Below are 24,960 nucleotides of genomic sequence, written 5' to 3' on the forward strand. Positions count from 1 at the left end.
CTAACCCATTTAATGCATAAGAGCCGTAATTGCCTTTCCCAGTATAAAACTTTTTAAATTTACCACTGATTCACAAACAGGAAAAGGGGAAAAAGTAGGAGATTCTCAATTTTAAAATTAAACAATTTTAAAAATAAATTAGGAGTGTCTCAAGGCAGTGTATTGAGACCAACAATTGAGACAATTAATGGTTGTTGATATTGTTTCTAGAATAGAAAAATTATTGCTATACTACCTGATTATACTAAAACCACACAACAAGTAAAAATGTAATAGTAGAAAACAGGAACGCGTAAAATCACTAGCGTACTAAAAATCAGTACAAAGTCTATATACAACACAGCTACCTTAGCACCAAACTTTGCTGAACTCATCACGTTAATCGAAAACCTTCTGATTTACCAACGGGAGCTTTGTTAAAAATGGTTGTAAAATACATCAACTTTTTGAGGCTACTTTTACAGGCAAGTAGCAGCACTTGATGATAAATATGAACATCTGCATTAGTAAAAGAGCAACCAATTGCTGACTTTTAAAGAATTGGTATACCCGTTACTTGAAAAACCCCAAATGAGTTTTGAGGTAGTACCAATGGTGGAAGGTGATACCACAATTTGCAGGCAGGTAGAAATGATCTGATGGAACAGGGTGTAAAAGAAATACCGTTGATAAATTTAGTTTTTGCGACGTGAGGTTCGAACAGAGAAAAAGGACGATGATATGAACAAAACCAAAATTTTTAGAAAGTCGATAGTGTTGCATAAAGACACCCGAAGTTTATATGTTGTCGAGTATATATTTAAAGAAACCAAAATCGCAAACCAGAAGTACTGCGTATTTACAAGTTAGGAGCTAGGGCAGCGGGTGATGGTAAAAAATTTACAGTGAGCTAAGTTACAGCCTTTTGAAGTCGGAATATCATTTTGATTTAATAAACGCCGATTGGAGACCTAATTTTATCCAATAGTATCCCGTGTTTTAATAACGCATTATAGAAATAATTTAAATAACGTCAATGCCAAAGAAATAATAATGGTAAGTATTGCTTTTAGTCGATAATTAAAAAAACTAAAAAGAGTCGCCCGTAAATATTTTAGTTTTACCTTATTTTAAATTTTCGAAATTACAAGTGTGATTTCTTTTACGATTTTTCTAATAATATAGATTTCGGATAGCTTTATTTAAGTTTAAGTAACATAGTATGTTTCATTGAATTTTATCATATTAAGAGATTTGGGAAAGAGAGTTTCGACGAGCAAAAGGAGTAAGAGTAAAAACACGGTCGCGGGTAGAATCAAAACGCATTGATTATCTACTTCTTATCGGAATAATTGCGTTGCAACGCAAGTGTAACGACAAAGATATATAAGTGCGTGTAACAACGCACTGTTATTTAGAATCATTTTCCTAGAAATTTAGATAAATAACAATTATTCGGCATTTGATACCATCAATTATAGTAAAAATATTATACTATTCAGAACTTTTGCGGTCATTTTCCATACATCAAATAAATACACAGTCACCGTATAAACAACTTGCATCTATACAACAAATAATTTAAAAAAAACTATCCACTAATGTATTTTAAATGCCTTCACTTTTGGTCGTTTAATTCCTAATTGTAAGAATTCATATTAAGTAGCATTTACATAACGCACACACACGCAAGCTACTGCCGCAGTTTAGTAATCATACAGTTAGGGATAAAAGCAAAGATTAAAATCGTAGCTATACCCAGACACCTAACTACTACTACGGTCTACACAAATCGATAAAACTATGACAATATCGATTTATGGTCTTTTACATCGACACTGTTGATATGTGATTAACTCACGCATTTGCCGTTGGGGACATAACATCAATGTATTGTCAAAGTAGGGTATATCTATTTCACATTTCAAAGAACCCGATGGCAAAACTGTATGATTGCTAAAATGCCGTTAGCAAAAAAAAAAAAACAATATTTACCACATAAAAGCCGTCATTCCTCGCACATAACACTTCAGGTAAGTCCAACTTGAAAACACACTGTTAACATTAGTTTTATTTTACCAATATACTAACTATACATATATCTCTAGCGAGTACAATAAATTAGTATCAAAATATCACGAAGACCAATACCGCCGCCATGTACCACGGCCGGCGTGTTGGAAGGAATGCGAATAGGAACGTAAAAACGTCTTTTGCTAACACGAAATACTTGTCCTGACCTGTCTATTAACATGTTTCAGATGGATTAGAGAGTGCACTCTCAATTAATTAGACAAGAAAAAAAAAATTATAATAAAAATAGACGTTTTCAAGCCATTAATATCATTTTTTCAAGTAACCAACGTGTGTCACCAATAATGTTATAAGATATAGATAAGTTGTATACGATCTAAGGAGTTGGATAAATTTTGCAAAAACTAGCCCTAGGATTCAGATACAGTATTGTTCCTATCTAATATGTATTATATTACACATAATACGTTTGGTAGACTGTGTGAAAATAACTCAATTCCACTTAAATTTGTGCATGAATGCGCATAGTGTTAACGTTTTAGAACAATATTATGTGATGCCCCTTTTATCATTTACAGAATTGTAAATACACCAAGCATTTACAAGACTGTACGGAAAATTTTAAATATAATGGTTAAGAGCGGGCAATTTGGAATAGAATTTTAGATAACATTAAATACTTTTATTTTCTTAAAACATCCTGTTGACCCACGTTATGGTGTTTTAAGAAACAGGGTCGCGTTTAAAATGACTTGTTAAGTGAAGAAATCTATGTGCCTCTATAAAGGTATGGAGACTCTTAGAAAACCTCGTTGGATCCATAATCGTAAAAAAAAATCCCAAACTAAAATGAAAATTAAAAAATGGTGCTATTCTTAAACTACGGGAAAAAATATCAAAAGGAAAGGACTAATTTTAAATCCGTCATTTTAGTTCAGAAATTTGTATGCAACAGAATCCGCAGCCTCACTTTAAGAGGGATAGCCAACAACATCACGAGCGAAAGTATCGTGACTATTTCGTATTCGCGGCGCGTAGTTCTAGAAAATCTGCAATTTTATTAACAACTAAACGTTACGTAATTACAATACACATACAACTAATATTTCGACATTGCGCTTGATAGCTCGAAAACATTATTTTGGATTCTCATTAACTAAGCTGCACTCTCTAGCCACTGAGCGATTCGGTCGCAACCGCGACGCTAGTACGAGATATGTATGGTTCAGCGGCGCCGCGCGGCGAGTCAGACGACGTGCGAGACGCGCGGGCGCGCCCTGCCGGCGGGCGGGTCTCGCGGGCCGCCGGCGCGTGCTCCGTGCAGCGCGCGCGCGGGGCGGGGCTCGTCCCCGGGCGCCACGCGGCGCCGCCACGCGCCCGCGCCGGCGCCGGCCCACACGCGCGCCCGTCTGCGCCGCCACACAACCACGTCAGACACGCCGCCACCCGCGGCAGCGGCCCCGCGCTGAGATAACACCCGACACGACCCGACCGACTAGATGACTGCGTCGCTAAGATGTTGCACCAGTGGCGTGCTCAAAGGGTAAAACGGGATGCTATTACTGAGACTCTGCTGTCTGTCCGTCCGTGATAGTTACATAATTTTCACAGATGATGTTTTTCTGTTGCCAACAATAAAGACTATAAAAACATATTAAAATGAATAAATAATATTTTGGTTGGGTATTTTATTCATGTTATTTTCCGCTTTCCGCTTTTATCGTACCCCGGTTAAAAACCTTGTGCACACCACCGAGTTGAGCATGTGTTCGCTAACAAATCCACCGATGTGACACTTCTACTCGTATGTAAACACGAACTAAACGTTACCACCAAATTATACTTTTTATGGACACCCAGAGGTGCAGTTCTTTGCATCGCATTGCATTTCGAAAAATCCTATTGGAACCAATTATATCCTATATATTAAAATAAATTTTATAACCTGACTACAGTGTGTTTTGTACTACAAGTGGTTTGTCATCGTTTTCAGTGCAATATTAAACAATAAAACAATAGCACCACGAGGGACAAGGACTACTTTTTCTGTCGAGTACGTCGTTTGTTTTCGCAGACTTTTGATTAAATTATTATCAACATTGAATCTGACCAACAATATAATAAATTAAAATAAAATCCAAATCGGTTCAGTCTATACCATGACTCCTCAAGTTATATAAGACTTTATCAATAAATAAGATTAAAAAATGTGCTGAAAACTCATTTATCATAAGTGTTGCTACACAACTGATGAATTTCTCAATGACAAAGTTGCTAGGAAGCTAAGCTCTAACAAAATAGAATAATGTTTGATAAATTGTTACATGTTAGAAAATAATAATTGTTAAGTATCTTTCTGATTTTTTCTCGCTTTTCGTTCCGAACCCATGGTAAAGCGCCCACATCAAGATGGACTAGATGTTTCATTAAGGAGGCCAGAAACAATATTATCAAAATAAGATTATTAATAACAGATATTTTAGTAAAATACCAGATTTTTTGAAAGCAATGCGTTTTTCATTTTGTCTTCTTAGCAGGCACGGAATTCACGCCACGACACTATACGACGCCACACAGTACTCTACGCTTATCTTACGCTATAACATTATCTAATAATTGGACCGAGTGTCATACTTTTATGAACCTACGATTTCTTAATTTATCTATCATTAAATCAAAATCATTAGGACTAGAAAAATAATAAACACTAATTTATTTTATTGTATACAGAAATGCAGAAATGACCTAAAAACTTTCAATACACAGGAGAGATAAACCTCATGTTGCACGCAGGCTACGGTAAGCAAAATAAATCAATACTACAATTAAATTATCTTTAACCTACAAGGGTTCAGCTCAACTAGGGGTTGGCAACAATAATTGTAAATGCCACGTAGTTAAATACTTACAGGCAATGAAAAAAAACTAGAATAAAAGTGGTATTCGTGCCGTTATGTTATCTCAACGCGGGGCGCGGGGCGGCCCTGTGCGGGAAGGGAGGGGGTCTGTGCAAGCAAACCAAACGTAACTCAACTCGATAATACATGTACACTTGCTACACAGTTACACTGACTTACATGCGTGCACACTACACACTGATACTTTCAAACTGTCCGTCGATTTATAACTTACGCTTTAATAATTGACATGTTGTTGCAACTGGGACAGTATATATAAGTATGCGATCCATGGTAACTTTGTTTGAAAGTAATAGAGTTTATCAAATGCAGTAATAAGTTTCTCATGTTATAAATCAACGGACTATATGCGAGAGTGCTACTTATATATTTCGTTTGAAACCTATGTGATGTAATATGTACATAATTAGATACATCATATAGTATATTATTATTATTAATTATTACATATATTACACTAAAATACTTGGTGCAAATAAAATTAAATGATTTAAATACATATTTATAGTGCGAGTGATTAGATACACAATATACCGATTATAATGTTGATATGTTTGATGAGCGTGTATAGATATTTATACTATTTTTTATTAGCACAATTTATAGTAAAATTCATACCGTAAGAATTAACTAATTTAAAATTGACAATTTTCCAAGGAAATTAGAGAGATATTTGTAACATAAAATGTTCTAGCTATGTAATATTATATTATAAAAAAATGTATTTTTATATGTTTTGGTTCGAGAATTAATCAGGACACACAGTTTGCTAGAATTCGTAACGAAATATTTAGCTATGATATAAACATATAAATATATTATATCTAACTAACGAATGTATTACTAATATTAATTAATATATATATATAAAAAGAAATAGATATATTATATTAGTTAATAACATATCTAACACCTACACACTTTGATACGATCGAAAATGGAACAAACACACACACAAAAAGATCACCAATTATAATATTTAAATTTATAATATCACAGTAATTTTAGTAAAATGAATAATGTAACTAATTTTATAAGAAACATCAATTCAGGGACGAGGTTAAAATAAAACTTAATGTCAATTATATAACTTACTAGAAAATAGCGCTATTTTGTTACTTTACTAACAGGGGCAACATTAAATCTAGTTTAAAAGTGCTTGTTCTTGGGATAATTTAAGTCTAATCTTTAGAAGAGATAAAATATATCAAAAATTGGTGTTTCTTATGCAACTTTATTATTTTCGAAATGTCAGCGGTCATTCACATTTTAACTGTTAACAAGAACTCAATAGTTTGTAAGATTTTAAGATACTGTTATAAATAAAAAGTAATATTTACTGAACTGTATAACGAACTTTAAGCCGTCGGTTCCAGTTATTATCACATCCTTGTGATGATAGTCGTTAAAACCTGCATTGAAGCAGCGTAGTGGGTAGCGTAGCTCTAAAACCGTCTCTCCTATGACGAGGTCTGTGCAGCAGTGGCACGTCAATAGGTTGCGGGTATTACGAACTTTAAGACGCTAAATTGAATACGATGTGCAAATGGCCGGTGACAAATAGTGACTGGTGTGGCGGTGATGATGAGTGGCGGCGGATGTGACGTCACAGGTACTCACGAGTGTCGCGGCTGTGCGAGCAGCGCGGCGGGGTCTCGCTTCTTGATCTCACTCTCGCGCACCGCCTCCGTCATGGTTTTGAACGCAGAGTTATGTATACTGGAACGAAACACACCACATATTATTAACTAGATGACTCGGCTAAATTCGTACCACATAAAGAACGCAATCTATTAGAAGTAATATAAAGTGTCTATACCCATACGAAATGTCTAAAAAAATAAAATTAAACCAGTATAGGTTTTTGAATTTCTCTGTTAGAGAACGCAATTGTTTTTTTTGTTGAACTTAATTAAGGTACTGGCAGCGAGATGTCAAGATAGCGAGGTAGAAATCCATTTTCATTATATTTCAGCCAAAACAAAATTCATGCTGTTTGCTCTTTAATTGTAAAATTCACTTGTCCGCTCGCCCGTTTCACAATGGGTCAGACGTCACCACAAACGGGCTTTTCAAATATATCTATATACTAACATTCGCTTAATGGAGAATTTGGATGTTCAAAAACGATATCTTTATTTTTTTGCATCTGCATTTGCACTTATTCAACTTTTTATAAATTTTTGGAACGTTAAACTTGAATTAAGTTGTTTACAACCTAATTAAACACTATTTCTTGATACGGTTTATATTAATATTGAATATCTGCTCCATGGAATTCGGATAAACTAACTACACATTAAATATTATATGTAACTCAAGTGGGATTCAGAAATCCGAATTCTAAATAACATCTAAGAAGTACTACGAAATGACTAATAATTATTGACATATATTTCAGTATGCTGCAATACCATTATATATAGATCTAACGAAAACACTGCAATTATAATCGATGCTATAATCTAGTTCTTATACTTTCAATACCTACACTACTACGGGCTAAAAAACCACAAATACGAGACAATTATTGCTTGTAATTATTAGTATTTTCCGTTCAAAATATCAAGTGGAAGGAACCTTGTCGCTCTACCGCCCTATGCCCTGTAAACCACTGCCATAGTTTTTACTGAAATAAATCAGATACAGCCCTATCAGAAGCGAAATTAAAATCAAGTGCCTTCTGTCACTTTATTAGGTACTATTCGCGTTTCGGTCTTTTAATAACCCATCTTTGTTTAAAGAGTTTTTTATTTTGCCAATAAACTGTAACAATATTGGACAATAGATATAATATGTTCTTATTGCTAACGTAAACATATATATTTTGTTGTTCAGGCGTGTTAGCCTTTGTAAACATATGTTTACAAAGGCTAACACGCCTGAATAATAAAATAAAAATAAAACAACAAAAACTTAACCTTATCACCTCCCCAAAAATAAACGTAAAACTTTTTTTTACCTTATATAAACGTGCTGCTTCCGATGGCAAGCGCGTTATTCACACTTATACAAATAAATTATACTATACTTATAACTTGTACTATCGACGATCTAAAATAATACTTATGCGTAGCTACATAGTTTTTTAGTAAAAACAAATTTTTATTTTACAGTACGCGGGTAGACAAAAAAAATCAAGCAACGGAATCGGTAAACTGCAGCGTAGACCGGTAATGCAGGACCGGTTACGCATTTATGAAATTAGTATGGATAACAACCAATACGTATTACAAACCGTGGTAGCTGACTTTGGTTTCCAAAATGAAAGTAAAGTCAAGTGAATCGCTTGAGGTTCCTTCCGCTCGTGATCTTAAACGGATACTATCGAATAATAGGAAATATTAACTTGAACAGAACGACTATTCCGAGCAGGAAGCCGACACATGCAGCTGGCGGGCCGCAGGTGTTCTCGGGGACAGCACTTTCGGCCATCTTGCAATCCCAATGTTGGGGCTATACTATTAGAAATTCGTGAAGTATTCATTCAAAAAACTAGATAATTGACATTATTTCAAGACATTAAGCCTAAGTTATGAATATATTGTCTCACCAAGGTCAAATTTTCTATATACAAGAACCTAGAGTATTAAATCTTTAGGATGTTATGTTATTATCTCAGACTGCATCATCATCCGGCGAGATTATTGTCAAGGGTAACTAGTAGGGGGGAAAAGAAACATGTTCTTATTTCAGAAGTGATGGGGTTGTAACACTTGTAGGCCTTTAAAATAAATCTTGTAGAGCTAATTTGTAGGCTTTATTTCAGTTACTCATTATTCACCAATAGCGTTTATTTTGGAGCCTGACACTATGTTTCATCGAGTTTCAGATCACAACTATTTTTTTTTGTACCATGTTCAAGCAAAATTTAATAAATAAAAAAAAATAAAAACTATTTACCAAAGAAGTTTCACTTAAGTAATGAAAGCCCTTTAGGATCTTGAATAAGATCAAGCCTAGTTAGATATAGGACTAATTTGACTCATCATATGGCCTATATAAGACAGTTATTGTCGCATCATTGAAAGACATTACGATTATGGTTCACACGCGAATTTTGATCAGAAAATTGATAATTAAAGCCTGGCTTTTCGGCTTCTATGGCAGTACCGCGATGCCGTCTCGCTCGGGCAGCGCATGCTGAGCTACTCACACGGTGACCAGCAGGTCGGGCAGCAGCGTGGCGGCGGGCACCAGCAGCAGGCCGAGCCAGAACAGCAGCGAGCTGAACACCATGCGGTCCATGCCGCGCATCACGGCGCCGATCAGGATCGTGGGGTACAGGTTGCTGCGACACACAATCACTCCGTAGGCTGGACGCATACAATTTACGTGTCCAACTGCCAAAGCTCGGCAACAGAAGTCTGCTACACCATCACCATGAATTCAATAGATTGGCGTCCTTTGCTGGACATAGGTCTTTTTTAGAGTTTTCTCCCAACGACTAGCTTGTGAGCCGACCGACACTGCGTTTACCGGTGCGTGGTCGCCATGCCTGCACCTTAAGACCCCAATTAATTCTTTGAGCTATGTGTCCTTGTCACTTTAGCTCCACGACTCGCTGAACTATGTCTGTAAATCTAGTTTATTATCATGTAAATATTATTCGGATGTTATATCCACCTATGCGCCAACACGCTCGGAAGATTAATAAAACTGTGGGAGAAGAAAAAGTGTGTAAATCTTGCAGGGCACTGGTCTTCTCTGCGAATAAGGATAGTTTACTTGTCCACCACGCTAACCGAGTGCAGATTGCTAGTGTGAGTGATTTCAGTAATTCATGTACAAAAAACGCACATAACTTCGAAAGTTTAGAGTGGCGTGTCTTTGAAAGAACACCAAGCCAGATTTGCATTTGCTTGGCTGTAATGTAGAACTAATGTTCTTAAACTTTTCATCATAGCACTAAATTATTTATAATGACATGTTTCATAGAGCACTCACCTGTAAACGAGGATGAAGAGGAACCATAGCGCTATCGAGCCCCAAATGGAGACGTGCGTGACCCACGTCCACGAGTGCGTCGCTAGACCTGCTTTCAGGCATACCGTCGCTACCACGAACTGCAATTTACGTTATTTTTATTAACGAATCATTTCATCTGCTATATACGGGAAACACGAGGATTCTCAACTAGAAACAATCACAACAAAATATCACACAATGTGGAATGTACTAACTCAAATTTTTATTTGTAGGAATATCGAATGAGCTGACAAACATACGGGAGTAATGCGGCACTACCTCTTCTCTTGCAGTTCACGTAGGTCTCATAGCGTTTTTGCTATTGCAAATAACAATATACCCTATTAAACCAATTAAATAGGCTCTAAAATAAATTGTAAACATACTGGTGAATTTTGTGAGTTTTATGTTTTGAACTCAAAGAAAATCCGGCGTAGCTCATATCAGTTTCGCGGGACACGGCTGGTCGACACAATGGAGACCGATTACAAACCGGCACCGGAGCAGGGCGGCGAGCGTTTCCGCGGCTGTCGCACTCGAGACATCTGACTGAATCTGTTGATTCGCTGAACGCCCGTCGCTTGCGCTCACTAGCAGTTCACCCGCCGTTTCCTTTTTTATGTACCTTGTGTTATGTATGCCATTATACCGGCTCCAAACAAATCATAATAAATGAATTCTGGGCTGTTGCCTTGGGCCGCACTAGGCGAGCGCACTCACGGTGTACACGAAGTTGCCGAGCACCAGGTAGCCGCCGTCCTTGCCCTGCGGCCACAGCACGTGGTGCTGCGTGAGCAGCACGGGCAGCCAGAACAGCAGCATGGAGTGCAGCAGCGCGTTGACGGCCCACACCCAGAACACGCGCACGTTGAACAGCAGGTTCTGCTGCGACGGGATGTACAGCACCGGGTGCTGCGGGCGAGGCGCACATTCACAAACCGGTACGGCGACCTATACCTTTGTCGGATTATTCAAAATCTAGAAGCCCTAATAGCCCTTTGAAACGTCAAGTCTGTCTATTTCTAGAACCACCGGTTCGGAAGGTAGATTGCACCGAGAAGAAACCGGCAGGAAATAAGCATTTGCTCTATTCCAACATTTGAACAAACCAACAAAACAAACGTCTGCTTATCGGGCACCGCATCCTACTTGGAAGCAATACGGCATCGCTTTTGTCCAAGCGGCATTGTTTCATCATAAACGCAAAGATATCTACTAACTAACTTTTTTTTAAGTAATTATTGACGGAGCATAAGGCCCGCCAAAAAATCGCGTATAGCCAGCCAGCAACACTTTGCAGGGCGCGCAAGGAACATGTCCTACAAAGTGACATCCGGATTCCGGTGTCCATCAAACTGAGGCGAAGATGTTGAGCCTCATGTGGCTATGATAACCTCAACTTCCTTTACTATAGAGAATGATTAAAAGTGGCCAGCGTTACCAATGTAATTAAAATAAACTATACCACGGCAATGTCACTTACCCTCAACATGATATCGGGGGAACAAATCTTATCGAATAGTCCAATGGCGAAAGGCGGCAACGCTGTGAAGATGACGTTGTAGAAACCTATCGTCCACCGTTCGAATAGAATTTGACCCGACCTGAAAGGAAAAATTGGTTAACCGTTTTTCCTTGTACTTGAATGATCTTTCCTAATTTTAGGAGCTGACTGGACAATCTTGGCCTGCACAACTTATTGTATAGCATGTTTTGGCCGTACGGAAACCTGAGAGAACCTAAATTTTTTAGTACTCTTATTGCACGATCTATCAAGATCGATATCTATCAAGTTAATGTATGTCCTATACAATTAATAGTAAGTTAAGCGATACCTATACAATCTTGGACTATGAAAGCGTTCAGGGCGTTGTTCGCTCTACGCTTCTTCTAATTCTAGGACAATGAACAGTAAGACGATAAAACACTTTCAATACTTTTCAAGGACATTTATCACCAACTTTACTATAAAATGAATCCGATGCGATTGTGACATCCAAAATGCACTGAGCTGAGCGCAAAACACACTTCTTATGAGCAAACAATATGCGTAGTTGGAAACAGTAAGATTTAGTTATTAAATATTATTAAATTAATAGCTACTCAAGGAAATACGAACAATAGTTTTATGTGAAATAATTTAACTATCCACTTACCACGCGGAGTATATCGCAAACCAAAGTTCAATGACGTAGAGGCAGATGTTCTTGTAGAAGGAGTAGAGGATGAGTTTGCTGATGCGAGAGTAGTTCCACGCGCCGTGCACCAGCAGCAGGCGTACGAGGAACCGGAACTGAAGGAAGTCACGTGAACAAACGACTTCTTTATACGACTATTCTCGGGCTGACCCATCTCCGTGTTAATTGTAACCCAATTATATGATCGAATACCAAGTTTCTAACAATTTCGTCATCAATTAATAAACATCCAATAATTCAAACAAACTTTCTTATTTATTATATAGGGCACTAAGCGAGGCCGATGGCTATTTGAAAACACGCCATATTATGTATTGTAGCATAAGAGTATGCCAATCTTTATGACCATTTGTTTCCACACAAAATGTATGAGAACAGATTAGATGGCTTCGCAAAAAGTAAAGTTCCTTTCATGATATGTTTTTTGGACGGTAAGACAGGGAATTCTTATCCTTCCCAATAACTCTGTATTATTTAATAAAGACTCAATAATTAAGCTTAAAAGATTTAGTTAACGACAGAGAGACTACCCTCAAACACATAAGAATTTATAAAATCAGCGTGGATACCTGTGCAATACTGTAATCGGAGGCGCAGACCGCTTGCAATCCTTCCACACCAGAAATGCCAACGCCCACCGATGCACGTTGGATCATTGCTACATCGTTGGCTCCATCGCCAATGGCTAACGTCACCGCACCCGTTGCTCGAGATACCATTTCCACCACCTATGAAGATCGTTTAAGATGATTAACTAAGTTACATTTTTGTTTACGATAAGTTCCGGGAATTATCGAAGCCTTATAAAATATTGAAAAATGTTATTGACCAATAACGTACTTGCAAGTTACGTTCAACTACAAATTTTGTCTACGAAACATATTTGTTTAATCGGGCAATTCTAGCTTCAATACAAATCCTACAATTAACATATAAATAGCCTACATTCACGAAAATCAACAGTAACAATCCAAAATTTAAGAGCTGTTATACAACGCTCATTCTGTGCCAATTTCGGTTTCTGTTTGTCGTCTCAACCGATGTACGTTTTGCTGATCCATGGGCTTGTAACGCTAGAGTCTGGCGACATCCTGTTACTAGTTTGACTACCACGGCCAGTTCCGTGCGCCGCGCACTGACCTCAGCCTTCTGTATGGGGGACACCCGGCAGCACACCACGACCTTGCACGACACGCACAGGTCCAGGAAGTCCTTCTTGAGGTCGCAGCCCATCGCGTACTTGAGCGTCTGACCGTCGATCACTAGCGCCACTTCGTTCTCCTTGCGGAGATTCTCTCCGAAGTCGGCCAAGTGACGGGATAAACTTTCTCGGGTACCCTAAATATGGAGATAAACATATTCGATTAAAAAAAGGGAATTCAAGGAAAGCCGATCGAGTGAAAAGCGTAAAAGCGTTAAGACGTTATATGATAACATATAGGAATATATATTCTAAGAAACAGTTTGGGTATTCTGTTGGATATACCACAATATATCCAAGTATGTTTCTACTTGGTATGGTGGTAATTTTAATTTTTGGGTTATTGTTATTATTATTGTTATAATGTTTTATTTGATTTTTGTAATTCTTAACGTTATATAGCTCTCACTCACGTCCAGGCTGTCCTCGTTGAGCACGAGCAGCGGCATGGCGGCGTGCAGCAGGCGCGCCGAGTGCGCGATGTTGATGGCCGTCTCCTGCTTGTCGCCCGTCAGCACCCACACGTGGATGTTGGCCTTCAGCAGCGCCGCTATCGCCTCGGGCACGCCGTCCTGGCGAGGCGTTGGTTGAGGCACACGACATACAATGTATGGCAAGAAACTTGCCAACTGATATTATAAGGATAAAGGGTACTTTAGAGCGCCTGTACAGCTTCTTATACTTAGTCCAAGGTCCGATCGTCCTGATAGTTAGTGTAGGGGTAGTTTAAAGTAAAACGTTTTTGTCTTCGAGATGCCTATGATTGCAGGGAAGGGCTCGTCACTGGAGTACAGTTTGTGTATTTGTCCTGAGTGTCGCCGAGCGGGCCTCACCTGCAGCTTGTCCTCGATGGCGGTGGCGCCCAGCAGGCGCAGGTTGTTCTCGATGAGCAGGGCGGCCTCCTCGAGCTTCTGCTCCCGGTCTTGTATCGCGATGCTGGCCTTGTGGTACGTGTTCGACCAGTCCTGGGCACGATGACAATCCCTAGTGAATTACTGCTGTCCCTGATCATTTATATGCATGGAAGCATTCAAGAATAGGATGAACAATAGTTTAGAAATAGTGTTTGTAAATACAATGCAGCCAATTTGTTGTACACAAATCTTACTAGTCAGTCAGGTCTTATAAGTGTTTATTCTTCGTGTTATACACTACGAATAACGTACTCTTCACATAGAACTTTTGTCATCGTGAAAAAAAAACTATTGTATGTAATATTTGTTGAAAATTAAAAGTTCTAACCATATTAAAAATTAAACAACAATTGTATTTATTGTATCAACATTGTTTATTTAGCAGGCAGATGGTAAAATATTTAAGTACGAAAATAAAAATATAATTTTATGATAGGTATGAAAAGTATAAAATCGGCATGTAGATGATAGTGGTGTGTGTATGTTTATTATATTAATATATTTTATTTCTATATTTGTGTATTGTTCAAATGTAATTGATTACACCTCTTTTCTTTCCTTTTACGCCTTTGGTTGCCTGGAAGAAATCGCTAAGTAGCGATAAGGCCACCAAATTGTACTCTCTTGCTCTGTTTATATCCCTGTAACTACTTGGACGCACACTACACATTTATTGTACACCAAAGATCTTTCTTTGGTGTGCAATAATTAATAATATTTATTCATTCATAAAAACAAAGTATTTATGCTTACACTTTGGAAACGTTTGATATACGGAACAACTATGAACCTGTAATTTTATAATATTCGCTTCTGCCTAGTTACTTTCAAATTGATTTGAGGCGCACGAACTTTTGTCCGGTATATATTTAAGATTTTTTTTTTCAAAATTTCTCACCGTGATGATAACATGAATGGGGCAAATCGTACAATGGTACTTGGATAAAAAGCCAACGACAGAGTAGCAGTGTAGTCAATAAGTGTGTACCTTGTAAACGTGCTCCGGTATTTCCGCGACGGCGAATACCAAGGTGCGCAGCCCCTCGTCCGCGAAGTGCTCTAGGTGTGCGAGCGTGGCCTCGGCGTAGGGCGCCGCGCGCGGCCCGCCCGCCAGCCGCGGGTAGATCACCGAGTCCGCGCCCTTGCAGTACAGCTTGATCTCCCCTGACACATTGCGTAGCTTGAGCCCAGGCGCACTTTAGTGCTTATGCAATCTTATTTTAGAGACAGACAGGTTTCAAAAATCAGGACACAGAAGGGCGTTCCAAATCCTAGTAACTTCTGTTTGAGAAGACAATATGTGTATCATATAGATATGTGTGCACTGCCAATTCGATTGTAGGGACTTGAAACCCTCAAGGCCAAAAGATGATCTAGCATCATATCAAATTGGCCCATTAGGCAGGTTGATCACTTTTTTATGCTGGGTTAAGCTGTCATGTAAGTATAGGACCTTTAACATTCTTACCCTCTTTAACACAGTCAACTAATCCTATTCCATACCGGTTTGTCCAAACCACATGCTGATGTTTAAAGTGTGGATTATATGTAGATTTTCCTTGTTAATTCAAGGTCACGGATTAAATGATAACATTTTGTCAAAAGGAAAGTACACAACCCAGTTACAATACAGCTCCATGTGCATACACACTTAACAGTGTAACTGCCAGCTGTGCGTACAGCGCGACTCACCGGTGGGCGCGCGCACGATGACGGACATGCGCTTGCGCGAGGACGTGAAGGCCAGCACGTGCAGCACGCTGTAGCGCAGCGTGCGGCCGCGCGCCGACACCGTGACGGCCTGCGGCGTGCGCGTCGCGAACACCCAGCCCCACGCCGCCGCGCCCGCCACCAGCGCGCGCTCGTCTGCAGCCATCGTACCAGGCGTGACGACTCAATTACAAAACCTGCCCTGTCATGGCCGTACTCGAGACGTCACAGGCATATTAGAGATTTAGTAAGTCTTGTTTCACAGCTACAGATGACAAAAAACTTAGCAGCTGATATATTGCAATCACATAATGCTTGAGATGCAGCAGTGCAGAGATTTTTAAAGTTCAAGTTGTGCAAAATTTGAATACGGCGTTTCGCCTGTCTTAATGCTAGATTTTGTAGTTTTTTTAAATAAATACCAATCTCACTTCGAATATTATTACAAATACGTATTTCATATTACATCAATCATATATCATATATATAGATGAATACAATATTTTAGCGATTCTTTGTTACTGTCATCATGTCTATTAAGTTGAATATTCGAGGCATTAGGGACAATATTGCACACAACAATTGCTTAGATAAGACAAGATAATCCTTTTAAAGTTATCACGGGATCTTAAATTGTGATAAATTGATGTAGCTCTAATCAAATAAACAGTGCGTTTATTTGTTTGTCCTTCCTTCTACACAGCAACCAATCAACGTGATCTTTTGCATAGAGTTAAAAACCGTAATAAACGCGGACGAAGAATGCAAGCATCAGCTATTAACGCATAACAGGCCTACTAGGAGTGCAGGAGGTAGCAGAAATAGTCACCCGGGGAAGCAGCATGGTAGTTGATGGCGCCGTCCACGACCTCCGGAATGACGGTGTGGCAGACGGCCAGCATGGTGAGGAACTCGGATATGACGGCGGCGCTGGGGTGGTTGTTGTCGAGGTTCTGGTACAGCAGCGTGTCTTCCAGCCGCTCGTTGGGACCGGGCTTGTTGTATATTACCTGTAACCATTGGCCACAGAATTGAGAACACAGAATCCTCATTCGGTTCAATTATTGCATGCAGTGCATTGTGTCCAAAAACAGTGAAAGCATCTCGCGCAGATATTACTTCACTCTAGCGTAATTTTACTAGCTCACAAGCTTTTTCCATTGTTTGGTAAACGTTTAGATCATTAGAGTTAAAATAATTACTGCCAACTGCTTAATGGAGTGAAGTATTTGATTAAGCGCCTAGTAAAGAAACACTACTAAAGTAGAGTTGTTATTTATATTATGAAAATTAAGCTCAATTTACTATACTCCGAAAAGCAGGAGAATCTGAATGGGGTAATTTATTATTCCTTCAATCTTTATATTCCACACCAAACAGATCTTCAGCAATGTAATCATTTGACTGACTGTCTGTCTGCTTCTAACAAACCCTTATCTAATCTTTCATAGATTTTATAAGTTTTTCGGAGTGGTAATTATGTATAGGCGTGCAGAGGAATCTACGTTCCATTTTATCAATGTTTAATGTCTTATTAAACAATCTTTTTCTGCCAATCAGTTACTTTTAAGTATTAAAATGGTTTTGAAAATGAATAAACGGGGGTAAACTTTTCCTATACCATGTTCCCGTGATTTAGCAGGTGAACACGTTAGTCATATCCCTGGTCAGTGGAAATATTCGGGGGATTTTTATCTTCTAGCCCTGCAGCTGAGATTGCAGTTTAGGGCTAACTTGTAGTGAAATAAAAAAATGCAGTGTTTCACACTAGTAGACACACCGCCATGTGGCCCAAAAATAAGCGTAGCTTGTGCTATAGGTACTAAGATAACAGAAACAGATAAACAGTCAGACGCTGAAAATGACTCAAACATTCCCCAGCAGTGGGCATGTGGGCCTCACCTCGGCGATGGAGCACTTGCGGAACTCCATGACGTTGCAGGTGAGCGTGCCGGTCTTGTCGCTGAAGATGTAGCGCACCATGCCCAGCTCCTCGTTGAGGTTGGACGTGCGCGCCAGCGCCGGCGTGTCCGTGTCCGCGTGGTACATCTCGCTGTCCATCGCGATGAACTTCGCCTGCGGGCACGCACCGCTCACTTCCACAACCGCCCACGACACCGCCGGGGTCATGGGCGCACTCGTCATAGACGAATTAGAACTTTGGTAAGTTCTTGTATTACCAAACACTGAAGCGGTGATAGAGCGAGTTCGCATCCCAGCACGCACTTCTAACTTTTTTTAGTTATGTTCGAAGCCATGAAAGATCGCTTGCTTCAACGGTGAAGGACAACATCGTAAGGAAACCTGCAGGCCTGAGAGTTACATAAAGTATACAAAGGTGTGTGAAGTCCGACAATCAGCACCGGGCTAGTGTGGTGGCATACGGCCTTAATCCTTTCTCATTGTGAAAGGAGACCCGTGCTCTGAAGTGGGTCGGTAATGGGTTGTTATGACGACAAAAAACTTAGCAAGTAATAGTTTGAAATCACAAAATACTTGAAATATGCAGAGATTTTAAAAGTTCTAATGTGGAAAAAATATACAAATGTGTTTTTTTATCTTATTCATTTAAAGGGGTTTGGTCACAACGTGACTATGTTGAAACTAAACATTACAAAAAAAGAGACACTATCACTAATTTACTCGCCGCTTTAAAGCTAAAAGAACAAGTTTATAAAGCATTTTTGCCTTCTCATGAGTATCAAAATTAAAAAATATTTTTAAATAAATGATACTCACCTGGAAAAATCTCACTATTTCAGCAGTAACTTGTAAGGATATAGGTATAAGATTGTTGTATAATATCAAAAACGTTAAAAAGTTAAATCCAAAATTTGCATTCTGCGCATCTGAAACAAGAAATTATTAATTATACTTTTCTATAAATTTCAATTAAAACTCGATTAGGGAATTAGAACTTTACGAAACAATGTCATTTATCTCCAAATATTTCAAAATTGTTGGACACCCACATTTTCAATTCAACAAGTTCAAAAATGAACTAGTACAGGCTATCGATGATTTAAATAAAAATTGATTTAATTTTTAGCTGGTATAACATTTTTTACGAAGCGGTGATAGCCTAGTGGTAAGGGTTTAGGTTTCACTTTCGGGGTGCAGAGTTCGAATCCAGCATTCGCCTCTAACTTTTCTAAGTGCTTTTAAAGCAATTAAAATATCACTTGCTTCCGCGGTGTAGGAAAACATCGTGGGGAAACCAGGTGTTGTCAAAGGCGTGTGTCCACCAATCCGTACATGGCCAGCGTGGTGGAGTACGGCCTAAACCCTCTTCATTGTGGGAGGAGACCCGTGCTCTGTAGTGGGCCGGTAATAAATAAATAAATATATTACGACAATACACACATCGCCATCTAGCCCCAAAGTAAGCGTAGCTTGTGTTATGGATACTAAGATAACTGATTAATAATTTTATGAATAACTAGCGTACCGCTTCGCCGGGCTAGATTTTTCGTTATTTTATTTAAACAATAAACTTATATAATTAAATTTTTAATTTAAGTCTCATAATATATTAAACCATTTATTTCTCTCTGTATTCATTCTCTTCTATTCTCTTCTCGAGCGGGTGAAGAACATTATCTACACCTATGTACACCCAACAATAGAATATCATCAAAGTAAATAAAAGCTGTATTTGACAGTTTGACAGTTCAAAACACGTTACGCACACTCACACTCACACCCACTCACACTCATTCATGCTGTTGTGAATATCGTAACTGATTATTTTGTATATTTTGTACTCGTACCTATTGCTTTATATATGTAATCTAGATTTGGCCACATTTTACTAATAAGATAAACCCTTAACCAAAATTGTTTGTAACGCTGTTGGATTACTAATAAATAAATAAATAAAACCAGGAGTGCTCCTATCGTCACCAAACTTTACAGGATTACTCGCCAGGTCAATCCGGAGATTCCCTGAAAGTTTCATTGATCAGTTCAGCCGTTTCGGAGCCTATACGGAACATACCCACACACTTTCTCTTTTATATATATATACCTACATAAATACTTATAACATATAACGGGTTGATATCATGAAAAACTCCATCTCCTTCATATAGAACTCGTCGAGTTAGGCCCGGGCACTCACCGCTGAGGCCGATGTACCAGTCCGTGTGCTTGCGGCGCTGGATCCACAGCTCGTTGCACACCGCGCTCAGCAGCGACAGCACCAGCAGGATGATGAACAGCATCAGGATCTGGGTGTTGGTCTGCCGGTCGATGGACGAGCGCTTCAACGGCGCTGAGGGCACAAACTGATGTTTAGTGCACGTGCCTCCTGCGCTGCTACATGCTACAACTTTATGCAAAACACATGCTGAGGCCGATAGCACCGTTAAAACTAAACGTATGCAAGCAAGCTAAACTCACTGTTGGAACATTGGGTTATCTATATACTAGCGACCCTCCCGGCTTCGCGTGCAAAGATACTTATGTGATTAATAATACAATGTCGTAGTACATTAATTTGATCTATCTCGTAAGGCTTACGCAGCGTTTGCAATCTTATCTCTTAAAAAGCATCACAGAACAAAACTTTGAATTTCTGTTCTTTTCTTTACTAAACCTTCCCCTCGTATAAGTCTACGTATTGCTAAAAAAAAAGTTAAAAGATCTAAGCTTACGCACAGCGTGAACGCCTTTATTTATACTATTTAATAAAGATATAGAAAATGTGGTTATTAAACTTTGGTTTCCAAAAGAATGGTGAAATCAGTCACAAGATAAGAAATTATTAAGTAAATTACCTACTGCTATTTACCAGGTTCGATGTAAAATCTAAAGTACTATGCCGATATAGATACATTATTTGTTACAAAGAAAAAGATTTTATTTCATTTTACAAGAAGAGATATAACTGTAAAAAGTTTCTATAGAAAATTACGTGGTGACAACCATTCCATTAGCTCACAGCTGTGTTACGTTTACGATCAAATGCAGTCACATATTAATAAATAATAAACTAAACTTAAATAAAAGATTAAATCCCGTAAGTAAATACGTTCAAACATTTAAATGTGTACAAACATGTAAATGTGACAGTTTTTTAGGTTATGTTTATGTGGAAAGATGATATTTGAAATGATGATCATTTCACTGTTTCGGGTTTCAACTTGTTGAGAAAAAAATGGTAGCAACGGTATGACTATGGTCGTAAAGGGCAACCTCCCGGTGTGGTACCTTTAGTGGAGTTCTTCATGAGCTTGGTCTCGTGGCCCGTGTACACCACGAGCGCGATGACCCAGGCCGTGTTGCGCAGCATCGAGCCTCGCAGCAGCATCTGCTCCAGGCCTAGCGGTATTGTTCTGCAACGGCGCGACCGATCCAGGGTAAGGCTTCAAGTCAACTGACGCTGAAGCCGTACTAAGCATTTTGCACGGCTAGCATAGGCATTAGATCAAAATTATATCCCCTTACGAGGCATTAAATTAACGGGTACACCTACCAAAGCACGGAAACTGAGAGTATAGAACATCTTTATTTGCAAAATACAAGTAGAAGAAATTTGTCCCTTTTATTGTTACACGTATATTATATCCGCCTGTGCGCCAATGCTCGCTCGCTTGTTAAAAGCTATGGGAGAAGATAAAATAGATAAAATTATGTCCTATCCCCGGGGACTCATGAGCGTGCTCGCCGTGCAGAGTCTTATTAATAAACAAATTCAAATTCAAATTCAAATTCATTTATTTCAAGTAGGCCTACTTTATAAGCACTTTTGAAACGTCAAGTATGCATGTTTGTGTGACTCTACCACCGGTTCGGAAAGCAGATTCTACCGAGAAGAGCCGGCAAGAAACTCAGTAGTTGCTCTTTTCCAAAATCAACATTTACAATCATTTTGCTATCTTGCGGGAGATGAGAGCGAGGCTGGCTGCTTCCATTCTACCTTGTCTTTCAAACGTGGCATAACGTCGGATAAGTTAAATAGTTCTGTATCACACTAGAACTGACAGCACTTTTCAAATGTCAGAATGTGACAAAACACTGCAAAACTATTCCAATAATTAATAATACAAACAATTAAAATATGTGCAGAGCAAAAGATCGACAGTACACACGGCCGGAGCCGGAGGAACAACGTTTCTTATGGTCTATTCCACTCACTTGGTGTTAGTCTCCTTCAGCATACCGTTGAACTCGTAGAGATGCCTGTTGGGCGGCTCGCACTGCACCGTGGCCCTGAAGTCCGCCAGCGCGGCGACGTTGTCGAGCGGCGCCGTGTCGGGGTTGGCTTGGCGGATCTTCAGGTTGGTCTCGCCGTCCAGGTTGGACGTCTCGATGAAGGATATGCCTTGGGGTTCACTGGGGAATGTGTGGAAAGCGAATATCGTCAGATAGTAAATTGCTTTTTTGGTCACATTCATTAACTTCACCGAGTCTAAGCGCAATGAATGACAAAGATGTATCCCGAGATGGTTACAGATACAATGCCTGCACAGCGTCCTCACTGTCGAAGATGTGGACCCCGATTTCTGACGTTATCTGGACAAGGGTCTTATCCGTGGGGGCGTTTGGACTAAAACGTAGTTCTAGTCCAAAAACCCAGAGACACAATCCACAATCCAAACATCAACCTAAGTATCAGCAAGAATAAACTGAGGAAACTTTCATTTTTATTTATAACAAAGTAACTTTGAGTGGGTTAAGTTCTTTGTGCTTCGTGCGTGGATGTTACACACGAGCAGAAACATCTATAATATAACATTCAAATACCAATCGCCTAAATCCGGGTTAAAAAAGATATTACGGCGTTGGACAGTTACCTAGAGGCCAGCATGACGAGATCCGCCGGGAAGAACTGATTGTTGACCACCTTGCAGATGTCGCCGACCTGCAGCTTTTCCCATCGGATGCTGAGCCACCTGCCATCACGGAGCACTTCAACTTTCCGCCGGTTCGTCTCTTCATCTGCGCGGTGACGTTTCTGCAAACATTTTTATGCCACGGTTCATTTGTTGAGCCGTCTCTGCACCAGCACTGTCTATGAGCTGCACCGACAGCAGAAAGATTCGTTTACCACTGACTTTTATTAAAAGGAAACTGTTTCCCCTGAGGTATTTTTACTGTTGATATTTTACTCTGTGATGAACGAGAAGTGTATTCATTAATTAATGTTGCTTTCATGACGATCTTTTTGGGGCAGCAGTGAAAGTTATGAGTAAAAGGCTCATAGAGGATATGCATGGGATTTGCTTCAGCAGAATGGTCAGTAGCAGTTTTATATACTCACAAAGTCCTCAACGATCTCCTTGATGGCGCTGACTGTAAGGATGAGGATGAGCGGCGTGAGCGTGGTCCAGCGGCCCGTAGGCGACACGTCGGGGATCTGCTGCAGCAGCGCGATCAGAAGAAAGAAGCAGTTGGAGTAGCGCCGGAATTGCTCGAACAGGAACAGCGGGACGAACGATGGTAAACTGTGGACAGACCATGCCAGGTTTTTATTTAAGGCCCGCTTTGTGATATCCACTCGATTCACACAAACAGCTCGTGGACACTCCGGACTGTGTTTTTTCTGGCCGCGTATATTTTAAGTACTTTGAAAAAATAAACATATTTTCAGCAAGTACGGTCTAAATTCAAGACTAGACACCTTACTTTCAAAAAACTAGTGGTAACCTTAGCTAACTTAGGTTTCTGTCTCTAGCTATGATGGCCAGAATAACTAATAGGTCCAGCCATTAGGAAAGAAGGACATTTGCCAGGAAACCAGCTCAAAGACACAAAACGAATAACTAATAAGAAAAGACATAAACGTGCCAAATCACTTTCAATTGAAGACTAGAATTTATGTGCCTGAAATGCATCGCTTTTCTTTACGGTAACACATTATGGTTATAAGATGAACATTGACTTTGATCAGTTTAAACAAGACATTACAGCGGACCAGGATGCAAAAGAAAATTTGCTCCAACATAAAATTTATATGGACCCCGGCAGCAGGAGCTTCAATGTACAGATGCGTAGCACAATGGACCCACGCTTCTGCATTATAGCGCCACCCGTCCCGGTAAAAACTAATAGCCTGGACCAAATCTGATAACTGATTAAGATGGATAACAAATAACACCTCCCCGATGAGTTTCATTGCTCCCAGGTGGTGAAACTCAAAACATTTAATTCCTCACATTTACCAAGATATGGGGTGTGTAAACAAATGAAGGTGTATCATAAGCGAGTATTAACATACTCAATCCTCATATCTACGGCTACGGGCCTGTGACATCAAATAAAACTCCTGGAACTCTGCCAAGTGGCTGCGAGTTTAACTCGCAGTCGTAAACAATGACGGCTAACGAAATGTCCGAGCGAGCTTTTGCTCGGTCCTCATCCATACAACTTTCGATTTGGCACAGATCCTACGTGGTGTTACATTGTGGTCAGTGGTCATGTAAAATAACTGACGTTGGTATTCCATGCGTTGATAAATGAAAATAGCCCAACAAAATGGAATTATGTATTCCTCATATCGTTTCTGTTCTTTTACGAAATATTCTATATATATATTGATGTATCTCTGAAGTCTTTGGGTTGTAATGTAATCTAACGAGGTCAAAAAAAAGTTCACCTGTGTCTTTTCTACCTTAGTATAGCTTGTGCTAGCATTCCCACTTAATTGTGTACCAGCAATCCTTCCGCGGGTTTACCCACTTTAAAACTAAAAATCTACTAAGCAATCTCCCTAAAGAAGCTACACTAGCTATAAAATGATTACAAGAACACAGGAGACAAACACTATCTCCAACAGAGTATGAATTAGGTCAGTTGAAATGATAGTGATTATCATTTGAAGACACTCTAGTTTTACATAAAGCCATCACAGATTACGTTAAACCTACATTCTGCAACATGGCATAACGTAAACAATGAAATGTAAGTCACAGCAAAATATTCAGGCGTTTTCGAGTTCTGGGCAACTTGCCAGCCCGTTGCGAGATTCGCGCGAAAACAATACCGATCAACGCACTGGCAGATTTAGCTTTCACTCAAGGTTGTTGATGGAGCTT

At 39.4% G+C, this 24,960-nt stretch overlaps 1 protein-coding gene across 14 annotated transcripts in view; it reads right to left on the reverse strand.

Moving 5' to 3' along the window:
- LOC120623638 (probable phospholipid-transporting ATPase IA) overlaps positions 1-24,960 on the reverse strand; it is a 97,408-nt gene that overhangs the window by 13,538 nt on the left and 58,910 nt on the right. For 10 of the 14 annotated variants that reach the window (XM_039889737.1, XM_039889743.1, XM_039889739.1 and 7 more), the window contains 21 exons: positions 23,187-23,370; positions 22,720-22,880; positions 22,061-22,258; positions 21,134-21,258; positions 20,043-20,195; positions 18,662-18,771; positions 17,825-17,998; positions 16,752-16,932; positions 15,905-16,078; positions 15,201-15,376; positions 14,132-14,263; positions 13,712-13,870; positions 13,238-13,435; positions 12,667-12,825; positions 12,056-12,192; positions 11,383-11,503; positions 10,620-10,811; positions 9,879-9,997; positions 9,088-9,222; positions 6,552-6,650; positions 1,975-2,034 (listed from right to left, as the gene is read on the reverse strand). In XM_039889737.1, coding sequence (XP_039745671.1) covers positions 1,975-2,034; positions 6,552-6,650; positions 9,088-9,222; positions 9,879-9,997; positions 10,620-10,811; positions 11,383-11,503; positions 12,056-12,192; positions 12,667-12,825; positions 13,238-13,435; positions 13,712-13,870; positions 14,132-14,263; positions 15,201-15,376; positions 15,905-16,078; positions 16,752-16,932; positions 17,825-17,998; positions 18,662-18,771; positions 20,043-20,195; positions 21,134-21,258; positions 22,061-22,258; positions 22,720-22,880; positions 23,187-23,370 — 3,147 coding nt within the window. The remainder of the gene's footprint in view (positions 1-1,974; positions 2,035-6,551; positions 6,651-9,087; positions 9,223-9,878; positions 9,998-10,619; positions 10,812-11,382; positions 11,504-12,055; positions 12,193-12,666; positions 12,826-13,237; positions 13,436-13,711; positions 13,871-14,131; positions 14,264-15,200; positions 15,377-15,904; positions 16,079-16,751; positions 16,933-17,824; positions 17,999-18,661; positions 18,772-20,042; positions 20,196-21,133; positions 21,259-22,060; positions 22,259-22,719; positions 22,881-23,186; positions 23,371-24,960) is intronic. The other 4 variants (XM_039889741.1, XM_039889750.1, XM_039889748.1 and 1 more) reach the window with 1 other exon arrangement.

The sequence above is a fragment of the Pararge aegeria genome, chromosome 5, assembly GCF_905163445.1.
Source record: "Pararge aegeria chromosome 5, ilParAegt1.1, whole genome shotgun sequence".
Lineage (NCBI taxonomy): Eukaryota > Metazoa > Arthropoda > Insecta > Lepidoptera > Nymphalidae > Pararge > Pararge aegeria.